Here is an 18,794-nt window from a genome sequence, read left to right as displayed (position 1 = left end):
CACCATTCTGTATATCTGACTTTTCTTTAAATGGCCATAAGTCTCTATCTGTCTGTCTGTTTGTCTGTCTGTCTCTCTCTCTCTTTATCTCTCTCTCTCTCTCTCTCTCTCTCTCTCTCTCTCTCTCTCTCTCTCTCTCATATACACACACACAGCATGGTAATAATTGTTAAGTAATGAAAGGTGTTGTTAACCTTCTTTGAATAATTATTTCACAGTAAATATGTTTGTGTATCAATACAGACACTTAAATATATATAATTTTACTTCTCAATTTAATGTCAATAAATCCAAAGACATATTAAAAAGCACAAATAGACCAAGAGAAAATATCATAATATGGCATGAGTAAATGAAACCTTGGGGAGTTGGCAAAAAGCTCCAGGTGTACCCAAAAGGGACTCTGTATATTCTCTGGTACATAAAAATTCTCAATGAAACTTCATTTTAACTCTGAGTAAGTAGATAAATGAACAAGGATATATGTGGGCCAGTGTGTCATGTGCATAACCATTTGCTGTCCCCTTAAATTCTGTGAGCTGCTCTTCCACTTTGAGAACTTCCCAGGTATCCATGTTATGACGGCTAACAAAGAAATCAAATCCCCATGAAGAATGTGTGATTCATAAGTATATTTTCTTCACCTGACAAACTGAATTGTGTTCATCTTTGCAAGGGATATCATTCCAGCCCCATCCAGTTGTTTTATGATTTATTATAACACATCGTTCCCAATCTTGGTTGGGCTCACCTTTGTGCCAGAACCTGTAAGGGAGGAAAGAGCATCAGGATGTTTGCTGCAATAATGCTTCAAAAGAGGAAGCGATCATCCTATTAGATGCTGAAAAAGTCTTTGACAAAATACAACATCACTTCATGTTGAGAGATCAGGAATTCAAGGTCTATATGTAAATATAATAAAAGCAATATACAACAAACCAATAGCCACCATCAAATTAAATGGAGAGAAACTCAAAGCAATCCCATTAAAATCAAGGACAAGGCTATCCATTCACTCCCTATCTATTCAATATAGTACTCAAAGTTCTAGCCAAAGCAATTACACAAGAAAAGGAGATTAATGGTATGCAAACTGGGGAGGAAGTAACAATATCACTACTTGCAGGTGATATGATAGCATATACACGTGACCCCAAAAATTCTACCACAGAGCTCCTAAATCTGATAAACAACTTCAGCAAAGTGGCTGGATATAAAATTAACTCAAACAAACCAGTAGCCTTCCTCTACTCAAAGGATAAATGGGTTGTGAAATAAATTAGGGAAACAACACCCTTCACAATAATCACAAATAATACAAAATATCTTAGTGTGTCTGTATAATAAGAACTTCACCCTTCTGGCCAGCCCACTGCAGCACCATGGTCCCTGGCCCGGGGAAGTCTCCGGACACCCACAAGGACCCTCACAGGATCCTAAGTCCTCTGGTGAGTGGAACAAAACTTCTGCCAGGAGGCAGGTTCAAACACCAGATATCTGGGCACCATCCCTGCAAGAGGAGAGCTTGCATGCAGAGAGTACTCTGACCACTGAAACTAAGGAGAGAGCTAGTCTCCCAGGTCTGCTGATAGAGACTAACATAATCACCTGAGGAACAACCTCTAACCAGAGACAACAATAACAACTAGCTCCAGAGAATACAAGATGGCAAAAGGCAAACATAAGAATCCTACTAACAGAAATCAAGACCACTCACCATCATCAGAACGCAGCACTCCAAGGCCACCTAGTCCTGGGCACCCCAACACAACCGAAAAGCTAGACCCGGATTTAAAAGCATATCTCATGATGATGGTAGAGGACATCAAAAAGGACTTTAATAACTCACTTAAAGAAATACAGGAGAACACTGCTAAAGAGTTACAAGTCCTTAAAGAAAAACAGGAAAACACATCCAAACAGGTGATGGAAATGAACAAAACCATACTAGACCTAAAAAGGGAAGTAGACACAATAAAGGAAACCCAAAGTGAGGCAACTCTGGAGATAGAAACCCTAGGAAAGAAATCTGGAACCATAGACGTGAGCATCAGCAACAGAATACAAGAGATGGAAGAGAGAATCTCAGGTGCAAAAGATTCCATAGAGAACATCGGCACAACATTCAAAGAGAATAAAAAACGCAAAAAGATCCTGACTCAAAACATCCAGGAAATCCAGGACACAATGAGAAGACCAAACCTACGGATGATAGGAGTTGATGAGAATGAAGATTTTCAACTTAAAGGGCCAGCAAATATATTCAACAAAATTATAGAAGAAAACTTCCCAAACCTAAAGAATGACATGCCCATGAACATACAAGAAGCCTACAGAACTCCAAATAGACTGGACCAGAAAAGAAATTCCTCCCGACACATGATAATCAAACAACAAATGCACTAAATAAAGAGAATATTAAACGCAGTAAGGGAGAAAGGTCAAGTAACATATAAAGGCAGGCCTATCAGAATTACACCAGACTTTTTACCAGAGACTATGAAAGCCAGAAGAGCCTGGACAGATGTTATACAGACACTAAGAGAACAAAAATGCAGGCCATGATACTATACCCGGACAAACTCTCAATTACCATAGATGGAGAAACCAAAGTATTCCACAACAAAACCAAATTCACACATTATCTTTCCACGAATCCAGCCCTTCAAAGGATAATAACAGAAAAAACCAATAAAAGGACAGAAATCATGCCGTAGAAAAAGCAAGAAAGTAATCCCTCAACAAACCAAAAAGAAGACTGCCTCAAGAACAGAATGCCAACTCTAACAACAAAAATAAAAGGAAGCAAGAATTACTTTTCTTAATATCTCTTAATATCAATGGACTCAATTCCCTAATAAAAAGACATAGACTAACAGACTGGCTACACAAACAGGACCCAACATTCTGCTGCTTACAGGAAACCCATCTCAGGGAAAAAGACAGACACTACCTCAGAGTGAAAGGCTGGAAAACAATTTTCCAAGCAAATGGTCTGAAGAAACAAGCTGGAGTAGCCATTCTAATATCGAATAAAATCGACTTCCAACCCAAAGTTATCAAAAAAGACAAGGAGGGACACTTCATACTCATCAAAGGTAAAACCCTCCAAGAGGAACTCTCAATTCTGAATATCTATGCTCCAAATGCAAGGGCAGCCACATTCATTAAAGACACTTTAGTAAAGCTCAAAGCACACATTGCACCTCACACAATAATAGTGGGAGACTTCAACACACCACTTTCATCAATGGACAGATCGTGGAAACAGAAACTAAACAGGAACACAGTGAAATTAACAGAAGTTATGAAACAAATGGATCTGACAGATATCTACAGAACATTTTGTCCTAAAACAAAAGGATATAACTTCTTCTCAGCACCTCATGGGACCTTCTCCAAAATAGACCATATAATTGGTCACAAAACAGGCCTCAACAGATACAAAAATATTGAAATTGTCCCATGTATCTTATCAGACCACCATGGCCTAAGGCTGATCTTCAATAACAACATAAATAATGTAAAGCCAACATTCAAGTGGAAACTGAACAATACTCTTCTCAATGATACCTTGGACAAGGAAGGAATAAAGAAAGAAATTAAAGACTTTTTAGAGTTTAATGAAAATGAAGCCACAACATACCCAAACCTATGGAACACAATGAAAGCATTTCTAAGAGGAAAACTCATAGCTCTGAGTGCCTCCAAGAAGAAATGGGAGAGAACACATACTAGCAGCTTACAACACATCTAAAAGCTCTAGAAAAAAAGGAAGCAAATTCACCCAAGAGGAGTAGACTGCAGGAAATAATCAAACTCAGGGGTGAAATCAACCCAGTGGAAACAAGAACTATTCAAAGAATTAATCAAACGAGGAGTTGGTTCTTTGAGAAAATCAACAGGATAGATAAACCCTTAGCTAGACTCACTAGAGGACACAGGGACAACATCCTAATTAACAAAATCAGAAATGAAAAGGGAGACATAACAACAGATCCTGAAGAAATCCAAAACACCATCAGATCCTTCTACAAAAGGCTATACTCAACAAAACTGGAAAACTTGGATGAAATGGACAAATTTCTAGACAGATACCAGGTACCAAAGTTAAATCAGGATCAAATTGACGATCTAAACAGTCCCATATCCCCTAAAGAAATAGAAGCAGTCATTAATAGTCTCCCAGCCAAAAAAAGCCCAGGACCACATGGGTTTAGTGCAGAGTTCTATCAGACCTTCAAAGAAGATCTAATTCCAGTTCTGCACAAACTATTCCACAAAATAGAAGTAGATGTTACTCTACCCAACTCATTGTATGAAGCCACAATTACTCTGATACCTAAACCACAGAAAAATCCAACAAAGATAGAGAACTTCAAACCAATTTCCCTTATGAATATCGATGCAAAAATCCTCAATAAAATTCTCAATAACCGAATCCAAGAACACATTAAAGGAATCATCCATCCTGACCAAGTAGGTTTTATTCCAGGGATGCAGGGATGGTTTAATATACGAAAATCCATCAATTTAATCCATTATATAAACAAACTCAAAGACAAAAACCACATGATGATCTCGTTAGATGAGGAAAAACCATTCGACAAGATCAAACACCCATTCATGATAAAAGTCTTGGAAAGATCAGGAATTCAAGGCCCATACCTAAACGTGGTAAAAAACAATCTACAGCAAACCAGTAGCCAACATCAAAGTAAATGGTGAGAAGCTGGAAGCAATCCCACTAAAATCAGGGACTAGACAAGGCTGCCCACTTTCTCCCTACCTATTCAACATAGTACTTGAAGTCCTAGCCAGAGCAATTAGACAACAAAAGGAGATCAAAGGGATACAAATTGGAAAAGATGAAGTCAAAATATCACTTTTTGCAGATGATAAGATAGTATATATAATGACCCTAAAAATTCTACCAGAGAACTCCTAAACCTGATAAACAGCTTCAGTGAAGTAGCTGGATATAAAATTAACTCAAACAAGTTAATGGCCTTTCTATACACAAAGAATAAACAGGCTGATAAAGAAATTAGGAAAACAACACCCTTCTCAATAGTCACAAATAATATAAAATGTCTTGGCGTGACTCTAACTAAGGAAGTCAAAGATCTGTATGATAAAAACTTCAAGTCTCTGAAGAAAGAAATTAAAGAAGATCTCAGAAGATGGAAAGATCTCCCATGCTCATGGATTGGCAGGATCAACATTGTAAAAATGGCTATCTTGCCAAAAGCAATCTACAGATTCAATGCAATCCCCATCAAAATTCCAAATCAATTCTTCAACGAATTAGAAAGAGCAATCTGCAAATTCATCTGGAATAACAAAAAAACCTAGGATAGCAAAAGCTCTTCTCAAGGATAAAAGTACCTCTGGTAAAATCACCATGCCTGACCTAAAGCTTTACTACAGAGCAATTGTGATAAAAACTGCATAGTTCTGGTATAGTGACAGACAAGTAGACCAATGGAATAGAATTGAAGACCCAGAAATAAACCCACACACCTATGGTCACTTGATTTTTAACAAGAGAGCTAAAACCATCCAGTGGAAGAAAGACAGCATTTTCAACAAATGGTGCTGGCACAACTGGTTGTTGTCATGTAGAAGAATGCAAATTGATCCATTCCTATCTCCTTGTACTAAGGTCAAATCTAAGTGGATCAAGGAACTTCACATAAAACCAGAGACACTGAACCTTATAGAGGAGAAAGTGGGGAAAAGCCTTGAAGATATGGGCACAAGGGGGAAAATTCCTGAATACAACAGCAATGGCTTGTGCTGTAAGATCGAAAATTGACAAATGGGACCTCATGAAACTGCAAAGCTTCTGTAAGGCAAAAGACACCGTCAATAAGACAAAAAGACCACCAACAGATTGGGAAAGGATCTTTACCTATCCTAAATCAGATAGGGGACTAATATCCAGTATATATAAAGAAATCAGAAAGGTGGACTCCAGAAAATCAAATAACCCCATTAAAAAATGGGGCTCAGAACTGAATAAAGAATTCTCACCTGAGGAATACCGAATGGCCGAGAAGCACCTGACAAAATGTTCAACATCCTTAATCATCAGAGAAATGCAAATCAAAACAACCCTGAGATTCCACCTCACACCAGTCAGAATGGCTAAGATGAAAAATTCAGGTGACAGCAGATGCTGGCGAGGATGTGGAGAAAGAGGAACACTCCTTCATTGTTGGTGGGATTGTAATCTTGCACAACCACTCTGGAAATCAGTCTGGCGGTTCCTTAGAAAATTGGACATAGTACTACCGAGGGATCCAGCAATACCTCTCCTGGGCGTATATCCAGAAGATGTCCCAACCGGTAAGAAGGACACATGCTCCACTTTGTTCATAGCAGCCTTATTTATAATAGCCAGAAGCTGGAAAGAACCCAGATGTCCCTCAACAGAGGAATAGATACAGAAAATGTGGTACATTTACACAATGGAGTACTACTCAGCTATTAAAAAGAATGAATTTATGAAATTCCTAGCCAAATGGTTGGACCTGGAGGGCATCATCCTGAGTGAGGTAACCCAATCACAAAAGAACTCACACAATAGGTACTCACTGAGAAGTGGATATTAGCCCAGAAACTTAGTATAGCGAGATATAACGTACAAGATGGAAAACACATAAAACTGAAGAAGAACGAAGACCAAAGTGTGGACACTTTGCCCCTTCTTAGAATTGGAAAACAATCACCCATCGAAGGAGTTACAGAGACAAAGTTTGGAGCTGAGACAAAAGGATGGACCATCTAGAGACTGCCATATCCAGGGATCCATCCCATAATTAGCCTCGAAACGATGACACCATGGCATACACTAGCAAGCCTTTGTTGCAAGGACCGTGATATAGCTGTCCCTTGTGAGACTAGGCCGGGGCCTAGCAAACACAGAAGTGGATGCTCACAGTCAACTATTGGATGGATCACAGGGCCCCCAATGGAGGAGCTAGAGAAAGTATCCAAGGAGCTAAAGAGATCTGCAACCTTATCGGTGGAACAACATTATGAACTAACCAATACCCCAGAGCTCTTGACTCTAGCTGCATAGGTATCAAAAGATGGCCTAGTCGGCCATCACTGGAAAGAGAGGCCCATTGGTCAGGCAAACTTTATATGCCCCAGTACAGGGGAATGCCAGGGCCAAAAAATGGGAATGGGTGGGTAGGGGAGTGGGGGGGAAGGTGTGGGGGACTTTTGGGATAGCATTGGAAATGTAATTGAGGAAAATACGTAATTTAAAAAAAAAAGAACTTCAAATACCTGAAGAAAGAAATTGAAGACCTCAGAAAATGGAAAGATCTCCCATGTTCATGGATTGGTAGGATTAATATAGTAAAAATGGCCATCTTGACTAAAGCAATCTACAGATTCAATGCAATCCCCATCAAAATTCCAACTCAGTTCTTCACAGAACTAGAAAGAGCAATTCTCAAATTCATTCAGAATAACAAAAAACTCAGGATAGCAAAAACTATTCTCAACAATAAAAGAAATTCTAGGGGAATCATCATCCCTGACCTCAAGCTATACTATAGAGCAATAGTGAAAAAACCTACATGGTATTGGTACAGAGGCAGGCAGGTAGATCAATGGAATAGAATTGAAGACCCAGAAATGAACCCACACACATATATCCAGTTGATCTTTTACAAAGGAGTGGAAAAAAGGCAACATTTTCAACGAATGGTGCTGGCTCAACTGGTGATCAGCATGTAGAAAAATTGAAATTGGTCCATTCTTATCTCCTTGTACAAAGCTCAAGTCCAAGAGGATCAAGGACCTCCACATAAAACCAGGTACATTGAAACTTATATAGAAGAAAGTGGGGAAGAGCCTTGAAGATATGTGCACAAGGAAAAAAAATTCTTAACAGAACAGCAATGGCTTGTGCTGTAAGATCAAGAATCGACAAATGGGACCTCATAAAATTGCAAAGCTTCTGTAATAGGACACTGTCAATAGGACAAAATGGCAACCCACAGATTGTAAAAAAGATCTTTACCAATCCTACATCTGATAGAGGGCTAATATCCAATATACACAAAGAACTCAAGAAGTTAGACTCCAGAGAACCAAATAATCCTATTTTTAAAATAGGATACAGAGATAAACAGAGGACTCTCAACTTAGAAATCTCAAATAGCTGAGAAGCACTTAAAGAAATGTTCAATCCTTAGTCATCAGGGAAATTTAAGTCAAAACTACCCTGAGATTCCACCTCACATCAGTCAGAATGGCCAACATCTAAAACTCAGGTGACAGCAGATGCTGGCAAGGATGTGGAGAAAGAGGAAAACTCCTCCATTGCTGGTGGGAATGCAAGTTAGTAAAACCGTTCTGGAAATCAGTCTGGTGGTTCTTCTGAAAGTTGGAAATCGTTCTTCCTTAAAATGAAGCTATACCACTACTGGGCATATACCCAACATATAACTAGGACACATGCTCCACTGTGTTCGTAACAGCCTTATTTATAATACCCAGAAACTGAAAAACAACCCAGATGTCCCTCAACAGAAGAATGGATACAGAAAATGCAGTAGATTTACACAATGGAGTACTACTCAGCTATTAAAAGTAATTACTTCATGAAATTCTCAAGCAAGTGCGTGGAACTAGAAAATATCATCCTGTGTGAGGTAACCCAGACACACAAAAAAACACACATGGTATATCTTCACTAATAAGTCGACATTAGCCCAAAAGCTCACAATGCCCATATGGAACCCACAAACCATATGGAGCTTAGGAAGAAGAAAGACCCGAGTCTGAATGCTTCAGTCCTGCATTGAGGAGAGAACAGGATGATCTTGGAAGGTGGAGGGAGAGGGGTTCTGGGAGGGAGAGAGGAGGGGGAGAAAATAAGGGAACAGTATCAGGTACTGCATGGGACAGGAGAGAGGTACAGAGGGTCAGGAAATCGAATAAAACTATGTAGCAGGGGGGATGAGGAAATGGGATAACCACTTGGTGGGGGGGGTGGTCCCAGACACCAGGGAAACAAGAGGCTCTGAGGACTTAACAGGGATGATTTTAGCAGAGTAGGGAGAGAGAACCTCTAGAAACCATCTCCAGTAGATAGGCACGGCCCACAGTCAAGGAATGGGGCCACCCATCTCAAAGTTTTTAACACAGAAATGTTCCTGCCCAAAGAAAGAATATGGACAAAAAATGGAGCAGAGACTGAAGGAAGGGTCATCCCAGGTCTGTCCCACCTGGGGATCCATCTTGTCTGCAGACACCAAACCCACACTACTGCCTTTGCCAAGATATGCTTGCTGACAGGAACCTGCTGCTACTTGGGACGTTCAGCCAGCAACTGACCAATGCAGATGTGGATGCTTGGAGACAACCATCAGACTGAGCTCAGGGACCCTGGTTGGGGAACTGATGGAAGGACTGGAGGAGAAGAGAGGGAATGCAACAACCATTGGAAGAAGAACATCGGCTGGCCGGACCACCGAGTGCTCCCAGGGGCTAGACCACCAGCCAAGGAGTATACAGGGAGGGATTCATGGCTCCAGACCCATATGTGGTAGAGAATGGCCTTGTATGACATCGATGGGAGGGAAGGCACTTGGTCCTGTGGAGGTATGATGCCCCAGAATAGGGGGATGCTGGAGGGGTGAGGCAAGAGAGTGGAGGGAAGAGCACCCTTATAGAGGCAAAGGAAAAGGAGGAGAGGAAGCTTGTGGGCTGAGGGGCTTGTAGAGGGGTAACCCAGAAGTGAGATATCATTTGAGATGTAAAAGAATAGAATGATTAAGAAAAAACAAAAAACAAAAAAAAAAAAGAAAGAAAGAAAGAAAAAAAGAAGCAAGCCTGAAGATGAGGTTGGGAATTTTACAATGGAATTATTTTAGAGACTGGAGAACTAGATCAAATCTTAGTACCAGGGTACAGTCACCCCATTGTGCTTATTTAGATGTTAAAAACGACTCTTCTTACTCTCATGTTTTAAGAAAGCTTTCCCATTAAACAATGGAACTATTTTAAAGACTGGAAAACTAATTCAACTCTCTAGATAATCTATTTCTATCATGAAGAACAAATAATTTAAAATTCTGGAGTTCTAGTTTTCTCTGAAAACTGAAAACAGAAACCTCACATATATACACATGAATAAAAATAAATTAAATACTAATTTTAAAAATGTAAATGAAAGACTGAAAGTGTAATAAAATTCATTGACATATAAAGACTTTGGTTGGATACTTATCATCTACAATCTTCAAACTCACTTTTCTCATCTGTACCTAGAATATCTCAAAGGACTCCTGTGATGAGCATGTGAGAGAGTAAAAGTTACTCCATCCCAGCAGTTACACCAAGACGGAACTAATTTTGCTTCATAACTGTGATGGTTTGTATATTCTTGGGCCAGGGAGTGGCACCATTTGGAGGTGTGGCCTTGTAGGTATAGGTGTGACCTGGTTGGAATAGGTGTGTCACTGTGGGTGTGGGCTTAAGATCCTCACCCTAGTTGCCTGGAAGTGAGTCTTCCACTAGCAGCCTTTGGATGAAGATGTAGAACTCTCAGCTCTTCCTGCACCATGCCTGCCTGGATACTACCATGCCTGATAATAATGAACTGAACCTCTGAACCTGTAAGCCAGCCCCAATTAAATGTTGTTTTTATAAGACTTGCCTTGGTCATGGTGTCTGTTCACAACAGTAAACCCTAACTAAGACAATAACCAACAGCTGGAACACCTGAGTTTTCCTCATGCTACAGGACCCAAGTCTCTAGACTCACGTAGCACTCTTATTGTATGGTGTCTGATCAATCCATCGCCATTGTCTTTGACCAGCATCCAAAAGTCCTATAAAATAACCAGCACTTGTGTTCAGGTTGCTGGTGATGAAATCCTAAAAGGAAAGGAAGATACAGCTTTCAGCCTGGACTGAGCATTACTTTTTCTGTTACAGAGTTTTTTCTAAGATCTTTTTAAAATTATCTTAATGATACAGAATTATAGGATTCAGTGTAATGCACATATGCAAATACACAATCATCAAATCCTACTTTATCTTTCTAGGCCCTTAAATATTTTTTAAATTTTAGATTAATATATAATAATTTTATATTTTAGAGGTATATTGTGATATTTTGACTGATTTTTTTTTCTGGTCACAAAGAGATGGGAAAACAAAGGATCAAGGAATAGGATAGACCCCCCAGGAGTGCACATTTTCTATCCACATACCCCAGGAGTGCATGTCATCTCTGGATAATCAGGACACTGTTGAAGTTATCACTCATGTTTAATGACACTGGAAACAATCTCTGACCATGATCATAATGAATCCTCAACTCAGATTCATGTCCCTCTTTTCTTCACCAACACCATTTTTGACAGTTGTACATGAGAGAATTTTATCTAATCATTCTCCATTCAAACCTCAGCTATTTCATTTCACACAATGAATTGTGACCTCCAGACTGGGTCCTGTTTTCCTGCACCCTTCTCAGTTAGGCAGTTGATTCTACAGGAAGCGTTAGTGCCACAAACTGGTCTTTCAAGCAGAAGCATTTTGCCCTTCCCTCCAGCCTGGTGTGTTGCATTTCTTATGTCATGGTTCCTTGGAAGTTGTTTGGTTCCACTTAAGCGGGACCAAGTTGTAGAAGGCAAAGGCTGAAGTAACCATTCTGCATATATGGTAGAAACCCTTCTGCCACAGCACCAACACCCATGTCAACAAAACTCCCTCATAGTAGAAACAGCAGACAACCTGCTGGACCCAGACTCTGCTCTCTCCCAGGATGTACCTGCTCTGCCTGGCTGTGGATCACCACCAGATGAGCACCCATGTGGGAGCACTTCTCCTCACTCTCATTCCAAGATGCCTTCGAGTCATTCAAAATGAAGTAGCAGTGGGAAACAAATGGTTTCCAATCCTTTGGGCAACAGCTCCAGACTTTGTCTTTGGGGAAAGAAGGAAATGTAAATGCAATGTAATAAAGTCATTCTAAAGCTTTGTGTGTGCAGATACCACACGGAAGCTAGAACTCCCAGCTTCTCCCAGATGCAGCAAGAACCATTCTCCCCTCAGGTAACAAGAAACCCAAGTCCATCTCCACTATCGCTAATGTCAAAACCCTTTGTCCTGCTGGGGTGGAATCAGAAAAAGCCAGAAAAACAGATGTAAAGAACACTCAGACTCTCAGGACATAACACACAACAATCTGGGTCTCTAAAGAATATAAATCATCATAACAAGAACCAGAAAATTTCATGATAGATAGATAGAGATGGAGATATATAGATATATAAATATATAATATTGCATTTAAATAATACAGATCAATAATCATGGTATCAATATTCTAACTGGAGACTTTTAAATTAGTGTTGATGGAAACACTTCACAAAAATATTACAAAGATTCTAGAGATAAGTGTAAAACATAATACCTCAGGAATTCATGCCCTATTTTTATTGTTATAAGAGCTACAGGCAATTAATAACCACCAAAAGACAGAAAATTAATCTTCTCCATGGATGAGCCACCTACGTGGTTATCCAGTACCAGTGCTTAACCTTTAAATGGTATGCTTTTATCAAATGAACCCTGCATACCAAGATGCAATAAAAGTGGACATAAACCCTCATATCAAGGCTGGTTGAGACAACCCATTGGAAGAAAAGGGGTCCCATGAGCAGAAGAGTCCTGCTTTTTCTGAAGGGAGACAGGAAAGCAATGAATCTGGGAACTAGGGGAGGTGTTGGGACTGAGAGGAGTAGAGAGAGGGCATGCTGAAGTTGGCATATATTGTATGAGAGATGCATAAATTTTACAAAAAGGAGTAGACCATCAGGCAATATCAACAGTCTATAATAATTTTTATAGCTTAGACCCTGTGTACAATGTGATGAGACTAGCATTTCATACCTGTCATCTTACTCAAAAATAATTACTCAAATTTTAATACAGGAGTATCCTATAACATGCTAGATCAGCCACCCTACTAATCAGAATTATGTAAAACATGGATCTCCTGAAAACATATCCCAACCAAGAGAAGACTAAAGAGATTTGACAGCTAAGTACAATGTGGTGTCCCAGATGAAAGTCTAATCATCATGATCATCAATCAGTGTTGAAGTCAGTACTTACTCACTAATTGTAGCAACCATGAATGCCTTTATAAGATGCTCATATAGGGGACGGTGTGTGTAAATGTGGTGTTAGAACAGTATCTTTATACCATCATGTGAAATCTTCTATAAATTTAAAAATGTTCTCAAGGAATCTGTTAAAGCTTTAAGTAATTTTAATTCATGACACAAGATTTCATCAACTTCATATATATATATATATATATATATATATATATATATATATGCATGAATATATATGTGTGCAGAGATGTTTCAAAAATAAGCAAAACCTAGAAAAATATACACTAGAATGACTTTTACAAACAAGACTTGTATAAACAAATGGAGATATACATATCAGGTTTTCTGGTCTGATATAAATGTACATGTGAACTCCACTTCTTAGTACAAGCAACCTGGAAATCTACTAGAACTATCAGACAACACAGGCAGATATTCCCTAGTCAACTGCAGACTTGCTAGCCTGAAGAATAGGTTGGAAGCTCACCTATTCTTCCATGAATCTATCACTCCCTCAGTTCCCACAAACACAATCCTCCATCATCCCTCCCCTACCACAACCATCACTTTACCTTGCCCTAGCCCCCAGCTCCAGAGGCTATCTCCTGCTTATGTGCAGGCCACACCAGCCAGAAGAACAGTAAGCAAACTCAGGCTGGAACTCATTGCTGGATTAGAGGCCACATCGGGTGCTAGAAATCCGAAGAGACCACTGGCCCTTGGACCGTCTCCATTCTCTTAGTGTACATGCCTCCTCCCTACTGTGTCCCATACCAACTAGAATAGAGATTCCTGATCAACAAGACATCATGCCTTCTGCCAAAAGTCTAGCTCACAACACAGGCAGGGAACTTCTGCTGGACCTCAGGTCAATCAGACCAGAAGACCAGAGAAGAAACAGAAACCAAGGAACAAAATACCCACAAAACAAAGACAAACTCAGAAATCGGCACCTAAACCTATAATCATCCCAAACCAAATGCCTGAACTGTGAGTCAAGAAGAGCCAAGGCAATGCGTCACCACCAGAGACCAGCTATCTTACTATAGCAAACCCTGAATAGTCCAACACAGCTAAAGCACAGGAAAAATACCTTAGGTCCAACTTTATAAAGATGATAAATGCCTTAGGAAATAAATAAAAATCCCTTAAAGAAATCAAGCAAAAGACAAACAGAAAATTGAAGGAAATGAATAAATCCCTTAAAGATAACCAAAAAAAGCAAAGAAAAAAAAACTGTTGAAGGAAACAAGTAAAACTGCTCAAGACCTAAAAATGGAAATAAAAATCATAAAGAAAACACAAACTGAGGGAATCCTAGAGATGGAAAACCTAAGTAATCAAACAGGAACTACAGACACAAACATCAGCAACCAAATACAAGAGATGGAAGAGCCTCATGCACTGAAAGTAACAATAAAAGAAATAGATAACTTTGGCCAAAAACAAAATGTGAAATCTAAAAATTTTCTTACAGAAAACAACCAGAAAATCTAGGAATTCATGGGAAAATTAAACCTAAGAACAATAGGAACAGAACAAGAAGAAGAATTCCAACTCAAAGACCCAGAAAATATTTTAAACTAAATTATAGAATGCAAGTTTTATTTTTTTTTATTTTTTATTAAATATTTTCTTAATTTACATTTCAAATGTTTTACCCTTTCCTAGCTTCACCTCTGAAAATCCCCTATTTCCTCCCTGCTTCCCCTGCTCCCCAACCCACCCACTCCCACTTTCTGGCCCTGGCATTCCCCTATACTGGGGCATAGAACCTTCACAGGACCAAGGGCCTCTCCTCCCATTGATACCAGACTAGGCCATCCTCTGCTACATATGCAGCTAGAGCCACAAATCCTACCATGTGTTTTCTTTGATTGGTGGTTTAGTCTCAGGGAACTCTGGGGTAAGAAGGAGATAAATATAAAGGAGAAGAAGTATACAGAATAACAAATAAATTGAACCATTTAAAAAGGTCCTCTTCTTTCCCTTCTCAAAAAAGAAGAGGAAGATGTAACAGAGAGAAGGCTTGTGTGAGGGGGTACTGGGAGGAGATGAAGGGATGATATTGGGTTGTAAGGTGTATAAATAAATATATTTTTAAATATTAAGAAGATGTAATATTAGAAATTATTAGAAATAGAAATTACATGCTGTGCTGTAATGAAATCTGTGTGTGTGTGTGTTATTTCTCATAATGTATAAATTTTTTAACACATCCAGTTCTTCAGAAACATAATAAAGCTCTGCACTTACTTTAAAAAAATTTTCACCACATAAGAAGGAAAGCACTCAACATACAGAACAAAGGAAGAAGATTAAAAGCTTCAAGGGGAAAAGGTCAAGTAACATATAAATGCAGACCTGTAACAGTTATACCCTATTTCTCAATGGAGACTCTAAAAGTCAGAGGGGCCTAGACAGATGCACTGCATACTCTGAGACCACAGATGCCAGCCCAGATTGCCATACCACTGTAGTAGTCACTTTCAATCACTATAGATGGATAAAGCAAAATATTTTGTGACAAATTCAAATTCAAATAATGTCTATTTATAAATTCAGATGATACTAGAAAGAAAACTGCAGCCGAAGGAGGTAACAAAAGGAATGTGTAATCTCACACGAGCAAAACCAAAAGAAGGGAAGCATACCCTTTGCATCTTAACATACACACACACACACACACACACACACACACACACACACAGTGCCTACATAAAAAAATAGGAAAGATCTCATACTAGCAACTTAACAGCACACCTGAACTCTCTAGAATAAAAAGAAGCAAACACACCCAAGAAAAGGAGATGGAATGAAATAATCAAACTGAAAACTGAAATCAACAAAATATAAACAAAGACAACAATATCAAAAATCAATGAAACAAAGAGCTGGTTCTTTGAAAAATTCAACAAGATAGACAAAGTCTAGCCAAACTAAATGAAAGATGGAGAGAGAATATCCAAATTAACAAAATTGGAAATAAGAAGGGAGACATAACATCAGACACTGAGGATATCCAAAGAATCATTAGGTCACACTTTACAAGTCTTTATTCTAAAAAATTGGAAAATCTAAAAAAGAAGGATAATTTTCTAAATAGATACCACTTACCAAAGTTAAATCTATCAGAAAAACATATTCAGTAGACCTATAACCCATAAGGAAATAGGAGTCATTAAAATTCTCCCAACAGAAAAAAAAGGCCTATGTGGTTTTAGCACAGAATTCCATCAGACTTTCTAAAGTGACTTTACACCAATATTCCTCAAATTAGATCACAAAATAGAAACAGAAGGAACCTTGCCAAATTCATTTTATGAGGCCACAATCACCCTGATACCCAAATCAAAGATTTGACAAACAATAAGAGTTACAGACCAATTTCCCTCATGAACACACATACAAAAATATTCAATAAAATGCTTGCAAACTAAATCCAAGAATACATCAAAAAGATCATCCACCATGATCAAGTAAGCTTCATCCCAGGGAGGCAGAGATGGTTCGATATATGAAAATCAATAAATGCAATCCAACATACAAACAAACTGAAAGAGAAAAAAGAGATCATCTTCATCTTAGATGAAGAAAAGACCTTTGACAAGATCCAACACCATTTTATAATAAAAGTCCTAGAGGGGTTAAGGATATAAAAGACATACCTAAACATAATAAAGGCAACTTATAAGTATATAGCCCACATCAAGTTAAATGGAGGGAAAAATCAAAGCAATTCCATGAGAATTAGGATCAGTAGGATTAACATAGTAAAAATGGCCATTTTACCAAAACCAATCTTCACACTAAATGCAATCCCATCAATAATCCAATTCAATTCTTTATAGACCTTGAAAGGATAATTCTCAACTTCATATGAAAAACATAAAATCCAAACAGCTAAAACAATTCTGAACAATATAAGAATTTTTGGAGTGCTGCCCTTAAGCTCTCCTGATTAATCAGAGGCTCTTCAGGAGGCCTGACAATGGGAGCTCACACTCACAGCTATGGGACTGCAGCCATGGGCTGTGTCTACATGGGCACTGCAGCCACCCTGTTCAAAATGGGCAAGTTGGAAGTTTAGAAGTTGTTTGCCACCCCCAAGGTCTGAGCCAACCCCTGTAGCAAATAAATGTTATATATATGTCCCTTGGAGGGGTAGAATTTCTGGAGGTGTCACCATCCCTGATTTCAAGGTGTACTACAGAACTATAGTAATGAAATCCTCATAGTATTGGCATAAAAGCAGACACACTGATTAATGAAATTAAATGGGAGACTCGGGGTAAATCCATACACTTATGGACACCTTATTTTTGACAGAAACCAGAACTACACAATGGAAAAAAAGAAAGCATCTTCAACAAATGGTGTGAGTCTAACTGTATGTCTGTATGTAGAAGAATGCAAATAGATCCATATCTATAACCAGGGACAAAACTCAGGTTCAAGTGGATTAAAGACCTCAACATTAAACCAGACACACTGAACCTTATAGAAGACATAAGGAATATCCTTGAACACATTGGCACAGGAGACAACTTCCTAAACAGAACACTGATAGTGTAGGCACTTAGATCAACAATTAATAAACAGGACCTTATGAAACTTAAAAACTTTTTCTGTTAGACAAAGGACACTGTCAATAGGACAAAATGGTAGCATACAGAACAGGAAAAGATTTTGACCAACTTCACATGCAACAAGGTGCTAATATATCCAAAATATATAAAGAACTCAAGAAACTAGACATCAACAAACCAAAAAAATCCAGATCTGAACAGAATTCTCAATAGAGGAATATCAAATAGCTGAGAACCCCTTAGAGAAGTGTTTAACATACTTAGCAATCAGGGATATACAATTTAAAACTACACTAAGATTCCATCTTATACCCATTAGAATGCCTAAGATCAAAAACTCAAGTGACAGCTCACAATGGTCACAGCGCAAGGGGAACACTTCTCCACTGCTGGTGGGAGTGCAAACGTGTACAGACACTATGGAAATCAATATGGCTGTTCCTCAGGAAATTGGAAATCAATTTACCTCAAAACCCAGCTGTATCTAACTTGGGAATATACCCTAAAGGTTCCATCCTACCACAAGGACATTGTTCAACTGTGTCAATAGAGGCTTTATTCATAATAGCTACAAACTGGGGGAAAAAAAAAAACTAGATATTCCCCAGTGAAGAATGGAGTTTTTAAAATGTGTTACACTTTTATTGTATATTGGCTGTTAATTAAAAGATAATCTTACTACAACCCACAAACCCAAAAAGACTAAATATCAAGGAGGCACATGAATCTCCTTGGTAAGGGGAAATATAATAGATCTTGTGGGTAGACTACGGGGCAGATGGAAAGTAGAACAGGAAAGATCAAGTTGAGGAGATGGGAGTGAGTGAGTACAGGGAAAGATGACTGGATTGTGGGCATTTGGGGATCGATGTGGAAAGTAATGCAATGGAAAGTCCCTGTGATCTACAAGGGTGACCCTAGTGAAGACTCCTAGTAATGGGTGATACAGAGTCTGAACTGGCTACCTTCTGTAACCATGCAAGGCTCCCAGACATGTGGCTGGCACTCCAACCCACCCACAAAACCTTTGACCTACAATGTGTCC

General features: G+C 38.8%; 1 protein-coding gene across 1 annotated transcript in view; it reads right to left on the bottom strand.

Annotated features, from left to right (window-relative positions):
* Positions 1-242: 242 nt before the first annotated feature.
* Positions 243-18,794, bottom strand: part of Clec4a4 (C-type lectin domain family 4, member a4) — a 34,055-nt gene continuing 15,503 nt past the window's right edge. The window contains exons 4-6 of the mRNA NM_001005860.2: positions 11,807-11,961; positions 10,793-10,905; positions 243-765 (exon numbers count right to left, since the gene is read on the bottom strand). Of these exons, the coding sequence (NP_001005860.1) occupies positions 624-765; positions 10,793-10,905; positions 11,807-11,961 (410 nt within the window). The 3' untranslated portion in view covers positions 243-623. The remainder of the gene's footprint in view (positions 766-10,792; positions 10,906-11,806; positions 11,962-18,794) is intronic.

This window comes from Mus musculus, chromosome 6, assembly GCF_000001635.26.
Source record: "Mus musculus strain C57BL/6J chromosome 6, GRCm38.p6 C57BL/6J".
Taxonomy (NCBI): domain Eukaryota; kingdom Metazoa; phylum Chordata; class Mammalia; order Rodentia; family Muridae; genus Mus; species Mus musculus.
Note: the sequence above shows the minus strand (reverse complement) of the source record. Positions and strands in the feature narration are given on the sequence as shown.